This window comes from Sphaerodactylus townsendi, linkage group LG10 (genome assembly GCF_021028975.2).
Source record: "Sphaerodactylus townsendi isolate TG3544 linkage group LG10, MPM_Stown_v2.3, whole genome shotgun sequence".
NCBI lineage: Eukaryota > Metazoa > Chordata > Lepidosauria > Squamata > Sphaerodactylidae > Sphaerodactylus > Sphaerodactylus townsendi.
Window position 1 is genome coordinate 50593487 of NC_059434.1, and position 22952 is coordinate 50616438.

The 22952-nt window shown below is 44.3% G+C and overlaps 1 protein-coding gene across 2 annotated transcripts in view; it reads left to right on the forward strand.

Annotated features, from left to right (window-relative positions):
• The first annotated feature begins 5542 nt into the window (after positions 1–5542).
• The window catches only part of MGAT4D (MGAT4 family member D), a 44754-nt gene continuing 27344 nt past the window's right edge, over positions 5543–22952 (forward strand). Inside the window, exons 1-3 of one of the 2 annotated variants that reach the window (XM_048509046.1) lie at positions 5543–6093; positions 17970–18131; positions 21314–21454. In XM_048509046.1, the coding sequence (XP_048365003.1) occupies positions 6003–6093; positions 17970–18131; positions 21314–21454 (394 nt within the window). In that variant the 5' untranslated portion in view covers positions 5543–6002. The remainder of the gene's footprint in view (positions 6094–17969; positions 18132–21313; positions 21455–22952) is intronic. The other variant, XM_048509045.1, reaches the window with a different exon arrangement.

Genomic DNA, 22952 nt, shown 5'->3' on the forward strand with positions numbered 1-22952 from the left:
CACGGGCGGATTTCGCACGGGCCCCTACAGCAGCGTCCCACTGGCATATATAATGCTGGTGGAGCCCCAGGGCCATTTGCACGCTGAGGTACAAGCAGCCACAGAGTGGCTGTGACCCGTGGGGGCCTCTGCACAGAGGTGCCTCCATTTTCTTTCCACACGGTTACCTTCTCTCCCTGCAAAGTTCCGAGGGACAGGGAGGCACGCCCATGCTGCCCTCCGACCGCGGGGGGTCAAAGGGCAGCATGAGCGTGCCTCCCAATCGCTGCAGAGCTCCGCAGGGAGAGAAGATAAATGTGGGGGGAAATGGAGGCACCGAAAAGTGGCACCTTCAACTCAGTGCCGTTTCCATGGTGCTGGCAGGGAAACGCTGTTTCCCAAAAACCTCACTCAACAGCATTTCAGCCCGGGATGCCTGGGGGGGGGGGGGAGCATGGCATTGCCTCATTGTGGAGGCAGCAGCAGTGCAAACAGTGCCCCTGGAACAGTGTTTTTACCATTCCAAGGGCGCTGTTTTTGGAGACTCCACCACTATTAGATATGTCTCTAAATTATAAATTATGTCAGCTGAAACCCTGTTGTAAAGACAGTGTGGGTTTATTAGGGTTCTCCAGCTGGGTATTCCTGTCTTCTTGTCCAAAGCACGTATCATTTTAAGCAAAAGCAAGGAGTGATATGATACTGTACATATGTTGTGGCTCAGTTTTCAACAGCCTCACTGACTGAATGCTAGGCAACATTCATGTGTAGATAAAAGATTACTGATCCAAGAAAAATCAGAGTTGTCAGAGGCTGCTGTTGCTTATTTGAAGATTAAGAAAATGTGTGCATTTGTTATTAAAGATCTGATGCAAAATAAGGGTTATTGTCCTTTTTTGTACAGAAGGTATTGCCAAAGGTCAGGATGAAAAATTGATTACTACAAATGGAGTTCTCTGAAACCACAGCCATCGTACCTATTGATTCTACTTGGACAATTAGTAGAGATGAATAATACTTCTGTGTACTAGTTTTAATACTAAGGGCAAAGCCATCATTCTATGTACTTAGTTGAAAATAAGCCCCACTGGATAAAATGGAACACTTCCAAGATAATAGGCAGGCAACCAGACTGAACGTGATAGATATAAGGTACAGCAAAAATATTTAAAAAGTCAAACTGAATGTTTCACTATAAAACAAATCAATTTAACAGCCTAATCCTATGGAGAATGAGGTTTAAGAGTACCTGTAGTCTTGCCCACGAGGCCCCAAGGAAGAGACGAGACGCGGAGATTTCATCTGGTGGAGAGAGCCAGTAGCAGGAAGCGCGGGATCCCGTGATTCTGGCAACTCTCCCATGTGCTCGCCCCTCGCACCTTTTATTAGGGTTTCACTGGGGGCGTGTAAAGGGGTCGGGCAGGCGGGAGGTCGGGAGATCATCATATGATGCATGATCTCATCGGGCTGCTACGTGCAGGAGGAAGCATCCGCGTCTGGGTCTAATCCTCACCTGAGGGCAAGAGCCCTTTTGTCCCTTTGTATGGGACACCTGGTGACCACGGGTCAGGCAGTTCATGACCCGTGACTCATGGGGGAGCGGGGGTTGGGGGAGCGTGTGCGCCCAGAAGGCCGTAGCCGGCACCGGCATTCCAAGCGCTCTCTCTGCGGTTCTGCTGGGTTCGTGGGCTCACCCCTACAGTACCCAGGTGCTAATAAGCTTGATGAGAGTGCAATACATCAATCACAATCACATAGAAAAATGCCTACATTCAAATAACAATAATAATTCAAGTGGTCAGAATTTTTAAAAAATTCAAGAGTCTGGTAAGTATAGTGGTCACTACATCTTTCAGATATTCAACATTCTTATTTAATACTAAGAATAATAATTTTCACACAAGTTGTTGTCAGCCATTCCTGGCAGTGACTTAATAACAAATCTCTATAACAGTTATGGACTTTAATCTTAATAAAAAGTTATAGACTTTATGAACTGTTCCAAGAAACTGCTTCAGATGCATGTGTGGGAGGAGGAACTAAATGCTCAGAAGAAAAGATGCATTTAAATGGTCCACATATTAGTATCCTACAATGTTAAAACATTATTTAAACACTAAATTTATTACAGTAATAATCTTATTTTAGTTATATATACACATATCTATATATAACTGAGAATTTCTTTTAGTGGGTGCTTCTCATTTTTTTCTTTTTTTTTTATCCACAAGTTCCTTATTCCAGAAATCATGCTGAAAGCTCTATAGGAAAAGGCAGTGTGTTTATGTTGCTGTAACAGCACACTCATTACACACTCCAATACACTCATGGGTGCTGTAAACAAATAATTATCATTTATCATTTATAACAACTATTAAGAGGGCAATAAATCTACCCTTGTAAAATGCTAAAGGAAGGTCACACCAGCGGGAGTTAAGGAGCTTAATGTATAGATTAAAACTGCTTTTGCTACAAAGTAATTTTTACAAAAGATGTGTTGGCTCAAGTCCAATATATTCCATAGACAACTTTCTTCTTGATTTCCAGTCACATTTTCTGAAATCTCTCAAAAATTATCTTTTGATGATAACACTTATGATATCAATGATGAGCAGGAAAGACATATAAATATCCTTGGTAATTACTACTGAACTTTGAAAATCTGCTCCATGAAGATTTGCCAGTGTCTGAAACTGTAGACATATCAAGGCATTCAGAACTGAAATTAATGTTTATTTTAATATAGAAGTAGATATAAAAACAAATTAGTAGTAAAAAAAGATTTTGTGAAAATTTAAAAAATACTGAATATAACACCTCAGTATTGTTTCACCAATACAGTGGATGTTTGTCAGCGTACATTTACAATGTCTTGGTTTTTAAGCAGGAAAACCAAACTTTCACAATATCACAGCCTGTTAATGAAAACCAAAACTTTACCAGCCGTGTAGTCTTTAAAAAGAATCTATAATAGAACTCAAATAAGGACTGTTTCAAGTGATATCTAAAATGCTTAAGATGTTTAAAAAACACTCCAATGTCAGAAGGTTAGTTGAGCTGCCTTTGAGTTAATCAGTGCAGTCCTAAGGGGGGGATGAATGGGCTCAGGGAAGCAACTGGCCCTCTCACCAGCATATCCCTGAAATATTCTGGCTTAAGGGCCAGTGACGCAAACATAGGGGCCCAGTCGTACTGCGCTGCTCCAAGGCACTGGCCAGCTCCGTGGCAGCTGCATGCTGATGCAACTTAGCTTCCATGTGAGTGCATCGTGGGGCATGGCTGGAGTTAGCTCCCTAAGCCCTTTCAGTCTGAGAACATCCCCTAAGAAAGGCAGAAAGTTGCACCACGAAAAATAGCAGCATAGCCCTCAGCACCCATGGAATGGGGGCAGGGGAGTGCTCCCCACTGTTGCAGCCATGTCTAGGAGGCCTCAAGCAGTTCTGGGGGCTAATTAATGATTCACCCAATCACCCACCACCTCTGTGGCGGGAAAATTACAGAAGAGGGCACCTAGCACTATTCTGTGAGCACTTTGCACAAACACCCTATAGCTGTGGTGGCGAACCTTTGGCACTCCAGATGTTATGGACTACAATTCCCATCAGCCCCTGCAGCATTGGCCATGCTGGCAGGGGCTGGTGGGAATTGTAGTCCATAACATCTGGAGTGCCAAAGGTTTGCCACCACTGTAAGAGAGCAGAGTCCACATTCTGTGGCTAACCACTCTCAGTTCTGAACCCAAACAGGAACTCTGTTTCTCAGCCGGAATGGAGCAGCTGAGCACTGACAGGTAAGAGTGGGACTATTCCCCCAACCTTTTCCCCCATTCCCCTTGACCATGTCTGTGAGCCACCCCAGCAACACCATATCTTGTGCCTGAAACCGGCAGCCGGGGGGAAGGGACACAGAAGCTCCAGACTCCTCCCCTTCCATTGCCCCTGTGCACAAAGGGATTTGATGTGTAAGGACTGGGACAGAATTGCTGCTAAGGGAGAGGGCTCTCGCTTTCAGCTCTGCACTGGACCAGTAACCCAGGAAGTTGTTAGGCTGTCTCTCAAACAGGGTGCTACAGGGGGGAGGAAGAGCACCACAATGCTGAGTGGAGTATTAACACAATTTTTAAACCCATTTTCCTTGCAAGAGCAGAGTCCCGTGGAGCAGATGCCAAGGTGAACTTATCATCTGCTGTCAGACAGGTGAGGGTGTTTTGGATAGCATGAATCTTTGCTGGGGGGAGTCATTGTGGAAAAGGTCTGCCCCAAGGACCATGTATTGGACCCTTTGGCAATCTCTAAATCAGTGGTTCTCAACCTTCCTAATGCCGCGACCCTTTAATGCAGTTCCTCATGTTGTGACCCCCAACCCTAACATTTATCCATTTTACAGATTGAGAACACTGATGCAGAGAGTCTTAGGCGACCCCTGTGAAAGGGTCATTCGATTTCCAAAGGGGTTCCAACCCCCAGGTTGAGAACCACTGCTCTAAATGACCTGTCAGCACCCACCAAGGAGCACCTGACCCCTTGCTGCATATGCATGTGTTTTGTCATACTGCAAATGAAGATCCAATAGGAAGATCTGTGGCTCCAACTACAGACTCCCCTCCAGCCACACTGCCCTGGCCATGGAACAAGACTGCTGGTGAAAGGTGTTGGGGGCATGCAACCTGCTGCCCCTCTTGGTCCTCTGTCTGTCCCATTTGGAAACCACCACAAGGGAGACACGCCCATTTTCCTAGAGGTTACTTGGAGATGTATTGTTCTTTCAGCTCCTTTGCCCCAAAGCTCTCCAACAAAATACCTTCATTAGCCACAACAGTCTCTTTGTGTGTATCTGGATCTTATTAGTGGTACATGAGAGGCAGATATGCATCACTGATGCAGCAAGCTGCCAGTGCAGTAGATGGTACTCATCCTTGTAGTAATTATTAGCTGCCAGTGCAGTAGATGGTACTCATCCTTTAGTAATTTAGTAATTGCCTGGACAGATCTAGGCATGCTATGCTCCTGACTCTTGAATTGTGTGCCCCAGCTGGAGGGCCTGCAGGGTGCAGAGAGCATTCCTTGAAAAAGTAGCTGGATTCTTGGGGCTGGGGCCACATTACAAAGGAATAGGTCAGCTCAGAATTAGATGTGGCTGACATTTCCAATTGCTTGGGGAGACACTTGAAATGGGCTTAATGGGTTCATGAAATCACTGTCTTTTTTGTTCCTTTTGAGGAGATAAACAGGTAGAACAGACAGCTAGAAGTACCTTGCCGCCAGCATTTGCATTTGAAAGATGCCTTTCAGTACTGGAAAACAACGCTGGTCAATTTTAGGGGTATCTAGCTCTAGGGAGGTCAGGAAGAGCTGAGTGGATCCCAGCAACCTCAGCCCCATTTGGGGATGCCAGTGAAGGAACAGAGTGAGAGGAATCCCCAAAGTTTGACTTCTATCAGGGGTTGTTTGCAAAAGAAAAAGGGAAAAAAAAGGTAGCCGGCCTGTGCTCTTGGTTCAGATTCCACGTGTCAAAAGACAACTCCTTCCAGCCCCGCATGTAATTGTCTGCCGAACACTCTGCTTTGGACAGCTGCCCGCAAGGAGTAGTGCTAAAACGCTCCTCCCCGAGTCCCCACCCAGAGGACCTGTTGCCACCAGGGGGGCTCCTCCCAGCTCGATCGCCGGGCTGCAACCACCGCAAAAGTCTCCCACGGTCCTCGCTGCGGGGAAGCGGCAGGGACGCTCCGTCGGGGTCGGGCGGCGGCCCGGGTTCAAAGGGGCGCACGACACCTGCGCGGGAACAAAGGGCAGCCCGCGGCGGCTTTCCACACCCGCCGGCGCCTGGCCCACTGCCGATCTGCACCGGTCAGGCTGCTGCCCCGGGGGGCGGCGGCGGCGGCGGCGGCAGCCCGAGGGAGGCTGGGGAGCGGCGGCGGCGGCGGCGGCGCAGGTGGCGAGCGGCGGCGGGGTCCCCCTCGGAGAGAGCTGCTGGCCCGGGCGGCGTCGAGGGCGGCGGCGGCGGCGCTGGGTGGGCGCCGGGAGATGAGGCTGCGGCTGGGCAGCGCGCTGTCGTTCGTGTGCCTGAGCGCCGCCTTCTGCTTCACCTGGTACGCGGCCCGCAGCGGGAGCGGAGGTGAGGAGCCGGCCGGGGCTGGGCTGGGCTGGGGCCGGCGGCGGCGGCCGCACAAGACGCCCAGGCGCGCCAGGCAACCTCGTGTGCGCTCCGCAGCGGCGCCTGGGCTGGCGGGGCGCGAACTCCTCTCCGTCGCCCGCGCGTGCAGAGGGGAGGGAGGGAGGGAGGGAGGGAGGGAGCGGCGGCTCCGGAGGGGGCCACAGGGAGCCGTTGGCGGCGGGTTCGCCACCAACCGCCCCCTGCCTGGACCAGCCCGGCCGGGAGGCGGCCCCGCTCCAGAGCCGCGCCCTCGGATCTGAACTCGCGGCCCCCCAGACCCCCTGCTCGCGGGGCTCTGATTGGCCGCTCTGTGGCCTCCCTCGATCCGTGCCGTCGTGCAAGAAGCGGCGGCTCCCTCCAGCAGGTGACCCGGCACGGCGAGCCCCGCAGCTCCCTCGGGCGCCCTGGCGGTCGAGTCACTCGGCGTCCTACGCCTCATTGGCAAACATCTATTCCCCTGGGACTTCCCTGTGCAGCTTCCGTCTCGGGGCCTGTCTTGACAGGAGCAGCCTTTCCAAGTACAAATTAGGAAAGTGATACTGGGAAATAGGCTCGCCGCTGGACTTGGGTAGCACGATTTCCTCCACCTTCCGGGAGGGCTGGGGAGGCACCGAAATCAGCGTCACTGCTGGATGCTTGCCGGGGTTTGGTCTGTTGGATGAGGGAGCCAGTGCGTTGAAACCCTACCCAGGTTTGTCTTCCGTTTATTCAGGATCAGAAAGTTTGCACTGAGATCGAAACGTGCGTATGTGTAAACAGCTACCTTTAGTTTCAGCTGAACTGGCATTCCAAATCGATGCCTATTTACTCTACCTGTTCAGTAGTTTACTGGTGTAGTTACTTTCAGATAAATATTTTAGCAGGACCAACAAAACCTGGCACTAGAACTAAGAGACAAAGTGAGGGTGGGGTGGTGTTACTCATTTCCAATATTTAAATCCTTTTTCCTATTAAATAAAGTTTTATAGTCCCTCCACATTTTCCATACCCTCCCAGTATTGCTGCTTGTAGCTTCAAAGTATTTCAGCAACTGGTTTATAAAAAAAAAATGCACATGATCCATCAAAAGTTACACTCCTATACTCCATTGAACTAAAATGAATGCCTATGTGAACCATTTTAACCTGAAAAGTACTTGAGTTTAGATCATCCTGTTTACCCACCAATTTTTTTCCTATTACAGCATAATTCCTATGTTTGTATGTCTTATGTTTTGCTATGCCAGTTATTTTAAGTTGTGATTCACATTGGAAGAGATGGAGAGGGTTATTGGTGTCTTTTAAAAGTTTTTCCGTAATATTTTGGGAGCAGAACACATTCAGCTTTTTAAATTATTGTCCATAGGAACTAATTTAAAATTACTCTGATGTCAGAATATAGAGGGCATAATATTATTAGCAATGGCACATGGTACTCTATAGCCAGCATCAGCTTTGTCAACAGCATAACAGAGTTGACAGATTCAGCCAAGGTACCAGCTTCTCGTCAAATAAGGGAAGCATGTCCATTTAAATGTGAGTACAAAATACTAGAAATTCCCTATTCTACTTACACTTTTTAAATAATCCAACTTGGAAGCAGTTCTAAGCATACTTACTTTTTATTTAGATGAATTACTTTTCATTTTTAATGAACAATCTAAAATAAGGAAATGCTTTAAGATTTGTATGCTGAGGTGGGCAGTCCTACATACATTTAATTGGAAGGTTATTTCTGCTGAAGCGCTGCTGAAATCAATGGGCTGATTCATGCATTTATGTAACAATGGCTTCTGCATTTCCATACCATGTTAGGCAGGGTTTTTTTCCTGTAATGACTGTATACACACTGGGAACCCACTGGGAACTGGGAACCCACTGGGAACTGGGAACCCAGCCAGTCGTAACTTCAAGGCACATATTTCTCATGTGTTTTCATACATGTATCTCCCCTCCAAATATGGCAGGGTAATATAACATAAAGGATGAACATGCCATGAAAATAGATACCCATCTTTTCCATAAAATGTGAAGTAACCCTTAGGGTGAATTCCCATAACCCTTGTGAATGCAACCGGGCTGACCTCCTCTGCCCCCTGCACATGGTAAATATACTGCCTGCCGGGTTATTTCTTGTCAGGTTTCTTCCATTCAAGGGCAGGCACTTGGTTTGAAGAATAACACCTTTAATCAGTTTTGAATTGGGCACATAAATTTAAGTCACCAACTTTCTCAGCACAGTTCATGGGCATGGGAGCCTAATCCTTTCCTCCTGCTAATTTCTGTATATTTGATCAAGAACACCAAGTGAAATGTGCAACACCATTCACAAAGGGTGTATAATTTGTACTCTGTGGCTGAATACAAAAGAGTGTAGTGGTCCCAAATCGCAAAGTTGATTGGCATGCTGCTGCAACCTCCCTAATGTGAGCTGAACAGTGATGTGCCAAATTGCTACTTCTCTGAGCATTGCAAATAATTCAGAGTGCTATCTTGTGGTACCTTGAATTGCTTCTCAATTCCATATAAATGTGTTTAAATTAAAATTAGAGCACTTATGGGATTTGAGGGTATTTGTTTCTGTTCTCTATGCTGCTAGATGGCAAACCATTGTAAATTATTCCTCTGCTGCCATTAATTTATCACAGTGTAACTCTGTGAACATCCATGGAACTATGGTTGATGACCACCAGTAATTCTGAAAAGGTATTCGTTCCCTTTCATAAGGAGCACTTTCCACAAAACTAGCACACACAAGTGTTCTTTTATGCCTGTGATATTTATGCATATGGCTGCACAAAGGAACATGACTTGTGAAATCATTATTAAATTCCACTTGATGTAAACTAGAGAGAAAGATTTTCCTCATGTTTCAATATTCTTGAACTAATTACAAAGTTAATGCACACAAACTTCCACCACTATCCAAATTTATACCAAAAATTGTGACCTTTGTAGGTCTAGGGAGGCTTTCCTCTGATCTGGCTAGATTCTTTCCTGTAACATTGTTTAAAAGAAAAAAGTAGTTCCTGCAAAGAAGCAGTGTAATAGGATAAAGAAATGTGATCAAATGGGACCTGATGTGGAGCCAACATTTATGAACATCAGTACTTTTTCAGATTCAGGTTTATTGGTACCTTATTAAATATTTGAAATTAAATCTATTAGAGTGTTGCGGGTTTTCTGGGTTGTATAGCCGTGTTCCAGTGGCATTTTCTCCTGATGTTTTGCTTGCATCTGTGGCTGGCATCTCTGAAGATGGCCATGCTGGCAGGGACTGATGGGAATTGTAGTCCATGAACATCTGGAGTGCCATAGGTTCACCACCACGGCCCTAGTGATTCTGGCCTGAAAGCCTTGGACAATACAATTAAATCTATTTCTTGCTTGTGTTCTCTTTGAACATATTTTTGTGGTGTCTGCAATGTGGTATCCATTTCTGCATATTGTTACTTCCTTTCCTGTAGCCCAGTAACCATATTTTTCAGTTTCTGAATAATTAATAGATCTTGTTTTATTTTGAACCTTGTTTTGGTGTGTCATGCTAATCTGTCTGTGTTTTTTAAAAATATGAGTTTACTGTATAGTACATCTCCTTTACGTATTCATTGTACAAGAAAATCTAAAACTGAGGCTGCAATACTGGACACAATTACTTGGAAGTAAGCTCCACTAATTCTAGGAAATATATAGAATCAGACTGTAAATATAAAATAATCACTTTGGTATTTGGTTTCTCGTTGCACATGATGCAAACAAGTGACTGAAGATGAGGCACAACTAGTGTCATAACTGACACAGTTCACCGTCCTAGCCAACACCTTTAGGACTTCCTTGTCAGGTTCCTACTAATTTGAGGTTAGGTGCTTTGTTCTAGAGGCTCATGGTACCTTTAGAAACTGTAATTGGTGGCATTTAGTGATATAGTTAACACTTCTAAGTGAGGCAAAACTCCCAAGTCCAGGTTGAACCCAGTGGGCAGGGGAGGGCATATGATGTGGGTACTTTTTGAAACTGCCTGCATTTCAGAAACAGTTTACTATGTAGTATGGAGATGGCTGTTTGGATCTTGTAACCAGCCCTGCTGGTTTTGCTCCTTTCCCAGCTGTCCACCCGCACCTGACCTTGCTTTGCCTGCCTTTTTCTCTATTACTTGACAGCATTCTGGATAAGAAGTCCTGCTTAAAAATAAACAGGAGTCTTGTGGCACCTTAAAAAGGAACACATTCATATTTCAGTATAAGCTTTCATACTTTATTTTATCAGATACATAGAGTGTATTTCATGAAATAACATTAGGTAGAAATAACATTTAGTTAGCCTGCAAGGTGCACCAGGCTCCTACTTGTTTTTACTGCAACCGATGAATGCTGCTTTCCCTTTGCAGCTTGAGCCCTTCTGAGGCTCCCTGACCACTGGTTCCCTGACCACTGAGGCTCCCTGACACATGGCACAATTACACCAGGGTAGAACTGGGATTGTACACACCGATGCTTTTTTATCCCAATTTCTGCCTCCGCACAGCTCCCCGGTTCTACGCAGGAGCCGAGGTAGGACTGAGAGGTAATACTCCAGTTTGCTCCACATGCCTCACCAGCTCTCCCCACATCTGTGCGCCAGAGCCATGAGGAAGCCTCTCAGCGGTCCCCTTTCTCCCCCGCTGGCCTGATAGCCGAGGGAGAGGAGGGTGCACCTCCTGCTGCTTTCAGGAGGAAGTGGAGTGGCATGTTTTTTCTTTGATGAGACACGAGTATCAGCCAGAGAAACACAAATCAAATGGGGGATTTGGCATGTGAAATGTGATATATATTCAGCCACTGAATGAGGCTGGAGCCAGCTGCGCCACTAGGAAGCCTCTCAGCAGCCCCCTTTATTCCCCACCAGCCTGCTAGCTGCAATGGGGGGGGGGGTCTCCCACCACTTTTAGGAGGGAGTGGCGAGGCAGGAAAAATATCCGGGTGTGCTCTCGTGGTGTTTGCACAGCAGCAGAGTCACCCTGTGATCTCTGGAAAGTATCGCCAATTTGGCGATTTTTGAATATCCTGGAAAATATTTCAGACCAGCACTGGGGCAGGCCCACGTTAGCCCCAGGAGACATGCAGAATTCACAGCTGCACTGGGATATTTTTCTCGCTCACCCCAGGATATTTTGACTGTGCTGAAATGACCCAGGTGATGGCAGAATGTACTGACGTAACATGATGTCATCTTCTTGAGACCTTGGCCATCAGCCTGCATATGAGCATATTGTTGCCTCATATCTATCTTTCTAAAAAAAATTTCAATGGGAAGAACAGCAAAGTCCTTTCTATTCTTGCAAACGATTCTGAAAAAAAAATATCTCTGAGGGATAGTAGTTTGCCTGAGTCCATCTTAAGAGTGCAGGACCAATTCTGAGGAAATACATTATTCAGAGCTGCAAAAAAAAGGGGGGGGGGGGGCTAGCAGGTGCAAGAATAAAACAGAGGGGAGAACCATCTACAACCTTGAGCTCCCTGGAAGAAAGGCAGGGTAAAACAGACTAAATAGTAGCATAATATATACCAACAGTAGGAAAGCCAGTGAAAGTTTATGTGTCTACAAATGTTATCAAGATGGCACAAGACTTCTTTTGCTGTTTGTTGCAATAGAATGACACAACTATGCCTCTGAAATCTGTTTACTTCGAATTGCATAATTTATTTATTGAATACAAATGGGGTGGTGGTGAAAGCTTATTTTGTGCTATATTAATATCTTCTGTTTTGCACATAGTTGAATTTACCTCAGTACATTTGTTGCCAGGGGGTGTGCAGTGCCAGACTCCTTTCCTTCTCAGTGCCAAACCTGTCACCCACCAAGCCTATTGGACCATGGATACACCCTATAAAGCTCCATCTGCCAGCTTGCTTATCAGGGACTGGTGGCCCTTTAACAGCCAGCCATCTGACAAAGGAAGGCAGTCAGCAATGTTGGTGCTTGGCACATGAGGGCTATAGCCACCCCCTGGCAGTTGTGTCTGTTTCAAAGGTGTGCCCTTCCCTATATTTGCATTCTCAGTCTTGATCCCCTTCGTTCCATGTAACTTTCAACCTGTAGGGAAGCACAGTTGATTCAAATCATACTAAAGACATGTTTGTGCATTTTAAATTACAGAATTAAAAAATAAGATTGTGTGTTCTCTTAAAGTCATCTGAAACTCCTGTAATACTAGAAATGGTACTAGATTTTGTATTGACTTGAAATGTGTAATAGCCAATGTGATGTGTGATTAGAGTGCTGGATTAAGAGAGCCAGGGTTTAAATTCCCACTCTGAAAAGGAACTCAGGTCCTTTCCGCACATGGGTGGAAACGAGCCTCCACCGGCATAATTTATGCCGATGGAGGCTCTGGGACTGTTTGCATGCTAGCATGTGAGTGGCCCCCATTCCCCACTCAGCTGGAGAGGCAGCTCCGCATGGAGCCACCTCTTGGTCAGCCCCCTCCACTCACTGTCATGTCCAGCGTCACTCTGGAGGGCTGCAGGGACCCACCCATGCTGCCCTCCAACCTTCCCTCAAGCAATTTGCTGCTCAAAATGCCCTCTTTTCCCTTTTTTTCCTACACTAGAAAAATTAAAGTTAATTGAATCTTTGGCCCCTTCTGCGCATGCAGAATAATGCACTTTCAATCCACTTTCAATGCACTTTGCAGCCAGATTTTACTGTGCGGAATAGCAAAATCCACTTGCAGGTAAAAAAAACAGCTGAGTTCATTTTGAGCAGAAAACAACCGGAATGGCAACAGTTCAGCAAAATTCACCATCTCAAAGCTGTTCTGCTGAAACTTGCTGGCTCCCAATACTAATTTTGATTTTTGGTTCGAACAATGTAGTAGAGTTACACAAGACTTTGTGTATTGTCTAGTTTGGTTGTTCACTCTCATTCCCACTTCAATGGAGATATTTACTACTGATCTTAAGTAGCTTTTCTTTGAACTCTTGCCATAATGTATGGTACTGCGTGGGATTTTTTTGTGTGTGTGTCTGAAAGTCTATCCGATTAATTTAGGTTTTCTTAGAAATAAGACCTGTTCTCACTGAGAACAGGAAAAGAAGCAAGGTTGAGGACAGGACACAGATTAGATGAAATCACACCTGCTTGGCTCTTTCATAGCTAGCATGAACTTGTCTGAAGGGAAGTAGTGTGGCAGACAATGCCAGTACAGAGATGGAAGGCCAAATAAGAGGCTCTGACAACATGAATGCCTAAGTAAACTTAAGGGTATTACTGTGGTGCATTAGTCAAAATGTCAGCTCTGTGATATTTTGGATCAAGGTGGCAGAAACCTTTTGAAACAAATATGAGACAGAAAGCGTTTTGTTGATCTTTTTTCTTTGACGCATTTATTCCTTCTTGCCTTTCTAATTTGTTATTAAATATATTCTCCCCATATGAATGTAATAGTCTAATTGCATGGTGCAGGATTTTTTTTAAGCCAGTGTGTCCTGGGACATTCAGGCAAGTAGAATGAAGTATTTGTGTTTCTTCTATATAAATATCTTTAGAACTGTGCTTGTATTCTCTGACCTGGTCTCCTTAAGAGCAGTAGTGGAATACCTATGAACTTCTAGTAAATGTCCAGGCATCCCCATAAGATGGCACTGGGCCAGAGAAGAAGCTAATTAATCCCTGAGTCCCCCAGTTAAATCTACAATAATTAAGTTGTGCTGCCTGAGGCATTCACAAAACACAGTGCATGCTTTATTATTGCTTATCTCTTCATGAAAGCAGATCTTCTACAAATATAATCTTGAGCTAATCTTAGCATTCTATGTGAAACTGATTAAAGAGATTTCTAAGGAAGAACAAAATGAAGTCACCTGGTGAAGGACCAATTATCTAGAAATGCACTCTTTTAATACGATATCATTACAGGATATTTAGTTAGAAGATTAACTGTGCTGGAAATAATTTACTGAGATAGATACATAGATTAAATTTTTTAAAGAAAAGACAGCTTGAATTAAGACCAAATCAGACAAGACACTGGAAGACCATTTAGAGTTCCCAACAGGTTTTTTTTTTAAGTGCTAGCCTCTGATTTGGATTGGAACCAGATTGGAACCCCTATCCCCAGCTGCCATTTTCATGACTTGAAATGACACTGCAGGACTGCTTCATCCAAGCAAACACACAGATGCTGCTGATACATAACCAGTATCATAAGCCATTTACACATATATTACTTGCTATATGGTTGAGAAGCAGTTAATTTGCAATAGTTGCTTTGCAGTGTGGTATTTTTTGTGCTCCCCTCCCTGTGTTTTTTGTTTCATGTTTTGGAGGGTTTTCATTTTTGTATATCCGCAAAAGCAGGTTTTTGCATGCCTCTGTGACTTGTTACATGGTAAAAAGGGTGTACTATCAGATCTTTCCAACCACACACCATACTTCTTTATTCATTTATGTATGAATATCAGTAATATCAGGTACGATGCTGGCAGGTCTGTTTCTGTAATGCAGGTATGACCCAGTATCAGAGAGCAGAGACTGTGTCCAGTTTTTGAGCAAAGGAGAAGATCAACTCCGGAGTGTTAAGTTTTACAGCCCCACTTCATGTACTGTCCACTGATGCCACTATACTTTCAAATGAGCCCCCCGGGGATAGGGCGGTATATTAAATCAAATAAATAATAATAATAATAACTGGTTTCAAATACAAAGCAAGTCAGGTTAAAAAGGAGGGGGTGGGCACAGACTACATGGATGTAAAGCACAACTAAGGAGAAAGCATGTAGGGTTGCCAACTTTGGCTGGAAAATTCTGGGGGATTTGTGAGCAGAACATGGAGAGGGAGCTCCACAGAGATGCCACAAAATGTACCCTCAATACCGCCATTTCATCCAGGAGGTCAGTTCTCTGTAGTCTGGAGATCAGTTTTAATTCTAGATCTCCATGCTTCACCTGTAGGTTGGCAACTCTATAGTTTATGTAACTCTTTTTTAAAAGTTGGATCACCAACCCTCACAGTTTACATGACTGGGACAGATGCCAGAAATGTCTTGGTTGCCATCACATCTAATTCATTTCTGAAAACTTATTTTGTTCCTCAAAAACAGCCTAAGAATTACATTCAGGCATTACCCTTCCCCATGTCTAAGTAACAATGTACTGAATGAGGGACACAAAATAAAGTTTTCAGCTAGCGGGGGGGTGGGGGGAAAATGCTGAGTTAGTTTAATTGAGGTTGAATGAGTAGAAATGAGCTTTTGAAGCATTTGGTGGTATAGAGCTGAAAACATCATCTGATAATTGTTGTTATTGGAAGGGCAGTTAGAGGGGCCAGCTAAAAAGTTGGCAAGTTTAGGACAAAACGATATTGTGCTCACTGGCATATAGAGGGTTACTTTTTCCTAAACAGGAAAGTTTATTTTTAATATCAATTAACCTTTGCTATGATTTTTCAGAAAAAATATTCAAATAAATCCCTCTTCCTTTCCTTCTAGGAGCTGATTTTGTTTTTCTTAAAATTATTCTTTCAACTGGGAAGTGATGTTGAACTGTTATGTACCTGCTGGTCTTTATGTGGATCATACCCCCCAGTGGTTTAGAGAAGAGCAATTAATGCAACAACAATATTCCCAGTGCTGCAATAGCTTCATTTATGCTGTTGCCCAAAGGTCTCACCTAGTACTTTTTGCACACTGCCCTAAACTTCAAAGTTGTAAAATTCTCCACTTTTGTACTTTTTGCTTGCCTCTGATTTCCATTTGGGCAGAGAAGCTTCCTAGGTGTTAATGTTACGAGTATTTGTACAATCTAGCTTATTTTCAAAACACAGCTTATTTTCAAAACACAGTCATTAGGAGGTGGGCAAGGAGTACAGTTGCCAGCAGCCTGGAGAAAATACATCTCACCCCTTTAGTAAAGGCTTAATGTGTGGACATGGACAATTGAAGATTTTCTTGACACAGAGGTAAATAATATTATCTGATAAACAGAGGATGTTATTTATCTCTGCACCATGAAAAACCTCAGTTGTCCATATCCCCACATTAAGCCTCTGTTAAAGGGGCGATATATATATATTTTTTCCCTCCAGATTGCTGGCAACACAAATAGTGTGCATGTTTGTGTATCAGCTTTTAAATCTTTTCTTCTGCTCAGTTTTCTCACTGAAGGTCAGACTTCCCAAATGTTTGTTAAGAAGGGTGGGCAGAACTATGCATGAAGTGCAGCTCCACCCTGAGCTGTTCATCTGTTTCATAAGCTCAGGCAGCGCCAGCTTCTGTACAAGAGAACAATTTGACCCAGTGTGTGGGTTCATAAGTTCCAACGTATCTTTGCTACCTGACTGAGACACTTCTTGGATACCAATTTTCCTGAGTTTCATTCTCCTGTCGTTGGTACCACATCAGCCTGCAACAGCCCCATCATATCTTTCTTCCCCACCCTTTTTTTGGTCCAGGGGAGCACACTATGAAAGGACAGGATGAAGGAAAGAATATCACTGTGGCCCAAGAATGTTGTTGTCTGAGTGGGAATGGGGGTCCAGCCCCACTGGGAATGAAAGAACCATGCCAAGCTTTATTCCACTGTTGGGAGACTGGAATGCTCAGACAACCGTGGGGACTTGGACAGAGTAAAGACTGCCTCTACTGCTAACAACCTATATGGAGCATTAATTATACATTAAATTGATAAGTGCTTTACAATAGGGAAGATCTACCCCGGAAGACGGGCTGTTTTGAATGTGTTCAGCCGTTGTGTTATTCTCTGCGAACAACTGAAAATCAGACTCATAATGTTCAGGTCTATTGTACTAAAGCAAATTTGCAAAGCTTTCATTGTCAGTTAATGATGTTTCCTAGGATGAAACCTGCATGCCATTCAGCTGTGTTTGTTCAGTGATGGATGAAGCTGTAACAGTGGCATGTTTAACTGGTTCCTTATAGGGCACCTTAGGGAAACATTTAAAAAGGGGGTCATCAATCTGTAGTCTGATTTTACTATGTGTTGGTAAGGAAGCTTATGGTCAATTATCTTTTCCTGCATTTTCTTTTGAACTAAAATTTAGCAGGATGAGTAATTAGCTTAGATTTGTATTTCACTTAGGAACAAAGGTATTGATCTATAAAACCATAAAAGTGCACATAAATGCCAGTATGAAGCATATGTCACAGTTGTGTCTACAAAACAGTGTTCAATTTGAAGCATATTAACCCAGAGGTGGGATCCAGCAGGTTGTCACAGGTTCCCGAGAGTAGGTTACTAATTATTTGTGTGTGCCGAGAGGGGGTTACTAATTGGTGATTTTGCCACGTTATTTTTGCCTTAGTTACGCCCCTCCTCTCAGCAGTAGCGCGCAGAACTTGAACCAGTCTAGCAGGAGGTGCACTGGCAAGGCGGGCAGCCTGGGCACCAAGTGCGTATCTGCTTCCCTACCAAGGACTGCAGAGCGAGCTGCCAAGGCCCCCCTTGCCAGCCCCACTCCAGGAATGCCACTTCCTGGAATGCCCGGGTCACGCCCCCCATCGCGGCTCCTCACTTCCAGTCTCTACTGGCTTGCCACTGTTTGAATCCCACCACCATGGGAACCTGTTACTAAAATTTTTGGATCCCACCACTGTATTAACCCTTTTGTATTCTAGAGGAAGACGCCATGTGCCTTATCCAGCAAGTTATTAATATAATTCTAGAGGACTAGCCATCAGTCTGTTGCAGTAAAAATAAACAAGTTTTATGGAATCTAGTTTTCTTGTTGCATAAACTAGACTATAAAGCTGAATGTGTTAGAAGAATGTACTGGGTCCTCACTGTCTTCAATTCTACCATTTGCAACTTGGGATTCCATAGTTGATTGCTCCATGAAGAAAATAATGTGTATTTCAATTGCAGGAACTGGTTTAGATGTGTACCAAAGTCAGTTTTTAGAACTTCACCAAAGACTCTTGTTTGCTGAAAAAGAAAATCAAAAAAGATCCTATGAGCTGAACAGTGTCCTGAATGAAATCAAGAGAGTAGTTGGTGAGCGAACCAATGCTTCTACAAATGTAACAGGTTTGTATTGGACCTTTTTTTTTTTTTGCGTCTAAAACTTCATAATCTTTTTCAGAAATAAACTTCTGTTTCCTTAAAAATATAAGGAGACCAAGTGCCTTTATCAGAATGTGTTGCAATGCAAAGCAAATACCTTTACCTTTATAACTTTGCAACAAAAATGGCTAGGGACTTAAAAAAAAAAGCTGGGAACTAGTACAGCTCCCAGTTTAGAATCCCAATTTCTGCATAAGATACAATCATTAATTTGGCCAAGCACTTGCATAAAGAACGTGGCAAATTGGAGTGGGATCCAAGATTTCTGAAACCAGGAAGCCTTTTATCGCATTCTGCATGGGAGGAGGGAAGTGAGCATGCAAAGTTTGTGTCTGTCATGGATAAACTGATTTGTTCATGACAGCCTAATGCAGCCTAATTATCATGGGGTATGAAAAGATAACAAACACTCTTGGGCAGTTTAATCTTAAATATAACCAGTACAAGTCTTTGAACCTTCTGTTCACCACATATGGTGGAGTGTTATATGCAGCTGCTTTTAGCAGATGATTCTAGAGATATTGGAGATATTAGTTACGAATAATTTTGCTGAGGAAACACTTTTTTTTTCAAACTTGAGTAGAAGAGATGGTTTTGAAATATATTACAGTTTTATTTTCCAATCACATTCAATACATTTTAAAGAGAAGCTTTCACTGAATTTAAATCTTTAAAGACAGATACCAAAAACTAGATGCATTCCATTTTGTTTGAGATTTGACTTCCCCTTCATTTTGCCAGATGTTCTCACAGTTGCTGTTGTTTTTCAAATGAATGTCTAACTCAGTTGCCTTTGAGGCTATTTATTTTCCCTGTGAAGTTTTCCCTGTTGCACTCTGATGGTCCCTGAATGATGGATGAGAATGTTAGACCTTGAGGATGCGGGAACAGAACAGAGCAGACACCCTCTCTCTAGCTCCTGGTGACATGAGTGATCTTTGTTGCTCATTCATGGTCAGGAGGGAATGAGAATGGGGGAGAAGGGAAGGAAGTGCCATCTGCAGCACTCAGTTCATGTGACTCTACACATTTAAGAAGCTGAACCCCCCAGTGATTTCACCTGAGACATGAATCCATATCTTGCTTTCTGCTTATATTTCTGTTTTCTTATCCTCCTGGCTTTTCCATCATCTTTATGGCCTCTAACAGTTGGTTTGTGGTCACAGTAAAAAGCTGCCTTGTATTTGGCCAATTTACAGTGCACTCCTAAACTTCAGTGGATTTAGAAGGGTATAAGCTAAGCAGGGTTGGTCCTGGTTAGCACTTGGATGGGAGACGACTGAGGAATACCAGGATCACTGTGCAGTGGAAGGCAATAACAAATCACTTCTGTTAGTTTCCTGCCTTGAAAACTCTACTGGGTTGCCATAATTCGGCTGTGACTTGACGGCACTTTACAAACGTATAATTCTTCTGAGGATTATACTATTGTGTTTTCTAACTGGTATCTGTCTGACCTCTGTGTGCTCCTACCTTGGACACTTTGAACAAAAGGTGTCAGGGATTGAAACTGGGTCAGTATACTTGCAAAGCTCTCCCGTGGAGCCCCATGAGCCACAGGCAGCTAGAGGTCATTTTACTGTACACATAGGACTTTTTTTGCACAGTCAAAATGCCCTGGGGTAGATCCAGGAGCTTACGTGCCACGGCGCTTCCCCCCGTTTCTGATACCCCACGGCTTTCCAGTTCTTTTCAGGAGTCGAGGCAGGGCTGGTGCGTTATGCCCCAGCTGTTTCTGTGCAATCCCAGGGCTTTTCCATTTGCACTGCGAGCTCTTCCGCAATCTCTTCTGCACAGTGGCATATCTGCTCAGGGACATAGGGTAACCCATGTCTCCGGGCACAACTAATCTGGTCACGTGGGAGGCACAAAATCACCCCCCCATGTGACCAGAGAGTCGGGCCGAGGGAGGCAGAAGTATGAATCCTTCTCTTCGATGACGTGGGTAGGGCCGAGGGAGGACGAACTCTGATGATGCATGGAGCCTCATCAGACTTCCGCCTCCCTTGGCCCCATCCACATCACCCAGGGGCTGAGGGAAGACAAAGTCTGTGGAGGCTCCATGCCTTGTCAGACTTCTGTCTCCCTTGGCCCCTCCCACGTCATCCCAGGACTCAGTGAGGACAAAGTTTGAGGAGGCTCTGTGCCTCGTCAGACTTCTGCCTCCCTCAGCCCTACCCACGTCATCCAAGAGGAGGGTTCAGACTTCTCTTGCCCTCGGCCCAACTTTCTGGTCACATGGGGACCCGGCAGCAGGGATGTGCGGGGGTGGAGCTCCACACCACGGGGGGCGCGGCACCCGGAGGTCATTTTGTCTCTGGCGCTATTTGGCATCCATACACCTCTGCTTCTGCGCCTGTGTGGACAACCTCCGTTTTCCGCATTCTGATTGGCTGATTCTCCCCCCATTCCCCAACTCACTTTCACTAGTTCAGTTTTAAATGACTCTGAACCCAAAACTCCTTAGAGACATAGCTTTCATTGCAGTGGGGAAAAAACACAGAGGGAGAAGCCATGGATTTTAGACAACTGGGTGGGGGTGGAGAGCGCCCATCCTCTCAAAGGCACATGGATTTTAGACAGAGGGGGGGTGTGCAGGGCACCAATCCTCTAAAACACACGAGGATTTTAGACGCTGTCTCTGTCTCTCTGTCTGTCTCCCTGTCTCTGTGTGTGGTGGGGGGGTGCTGCCTTTCAATCGGTGGGGTAGGCAGGCCAGAGCGACACGGTGGGAAAAACGGCCCTGGTTCTGCTGCCGTGGTGTTTTCATGGCAGTTGAAGCACACAGTGGCAAGCAGAGTCACACAGGGGCAGTTTGGCAGTTTTTGAAGGTCACAGGGAAAAGGGAAAATGGGGCAGACGCAGTGCAGCTTTGAGGACTGTGAAGAATTCCAGGCTGCACTGGGATATTCCCCGTGCTAACATTGGTACAATTTTGCAGTGAAAAAATGGCCATAGTGTGGATGCTGCACAGAGGCAAATGGCAAATTGGGTGGCACTTGTAAGCATGCATTTGAACCCATTGGTTTGGTAGCATGACATTAATGACCATAGTGGTATATAATGCTGGCATTGTGAATGGGCACTCCATTATAACTGGTTAGATGTTGAAGTGTCAATGTCTTCCTCTTTCGTTCTATTTCAAGATTCTATAAAGTGGAAACTGTTGAGTGTCACCAACGGACTACCAGTACATCTTACAAATATTCAATACTATCTACCTCATCTCCAACAGCATGAAGATGGCATTTACCCAAATGTTGTAATAGGGCAAGGAAGAAGTGGAGGTGAGAATCAAATTTAAGGTCTAATGAACAAATGTGACCTGCCTGATCTAGCAATCTGCTTTGGCATAGGGACTCAAATGCATAATGTTCTCATTTTTGAAACATTTATTTCATTGGAGGCATTGATTTCAGTGGAAGTTGTTTATATCTGCTCTTACTCCACTGATATAGAGAGCTGTGCCAACACAAGAGATCTGTGTTCATTTAAGGGCTTGCAAGCACACAGTTCTTTGATGGCAGGAAGTTTAGGCCCCCCTATCTGCGCACACAAAATATTGGAATTCCTTATAAACTCCCATGTTGTAGAATCATTGCATACAAAGTAGAGATAAACTAGTGTTTCCAACTTATCTGGTATGATGGGTGATCTTCTTGTCACCTCCAGGCCTGACTGCTACTCAAATGATTGGTGGTAAGGAATGGAGGGATGACATCATTGATGGCCCAAGGTCACTCCTAGTCAGAAGTGACATCACCGATGCCCTAGTATTTCTACAGCATTAGCGCCATAACCTGTATATTTTATCTGAAAGTGACATCAATGTATCAACAATGTATTTTCCCCCATGTAGTGCTACTCAAAGTCTCCCAGAGGTCCAGGCATGCCCCCTGGTAACCCTAAGATACATACATGGAATGCTCTGGCAATGAAGCCAATGAGAAAATATTTTGTTACACGCAATTTGAACATGAGTGAGAGCTTCCATGTGTTTAAGAAGGAATCACAGGACACATCAGCTAAATAATAGTTTTGGTTTCAAACTTTGGCAGTAATTAGTAGTATTTGATTATTGCTTGAAAATCTAATTAAAAGACAGGCCAAATATGCGATTATTAATATTGTGTGTGTTTTCTTTAAAAATTCTTTGTGCATAACATTTAGGACAAGTTCTGTACCTTGCACATAGTTTTGATATTCTTCAATAGGCTTCTTCTGTTGTTGCATATTCAGCAGCATTTGGAAGAGATAATATTATCATTTCACTGGAATGATATCCTTTTGGATCAACAGGCCCAAAGCTGAACATATTAACTACCTAAGAGGTAGCTGTGGGATATCCCTAATGAACAGCGGTAACAAGAAATTCATCATAGAACTGTGGTTATCACAGTCTTGAAGCAAAACAAAATGATACAAAATCAATACTTTTGAATCACACGCACGTTCAAATACAGTTATTTGTTGCAATTTTGTCCCATTCTATTTTCACACCATGGGACATAGCTAAAAGGTCATCCAACAAGCTTCATGGCTGAGTGGGGATTTGGACTCCAATACACTCTTTATTATATGTCCCAGTCTTTGCTGTAGCGTTACTCTTCAGCTGGCGAGTCAGGACACCAGAGTGACACACAGGTCAACCTAAGGTGGGTCACAACAGAGGCACAACCACCATTTTGTCATTTTTTTCTAAAAGAAAGTTGCAAGGAAATAGAGGGTGAAACAGGAAGACGTTGAGCATGGAGAGAGCTATAAAGAAAGGAGAGGGTAAGGAGA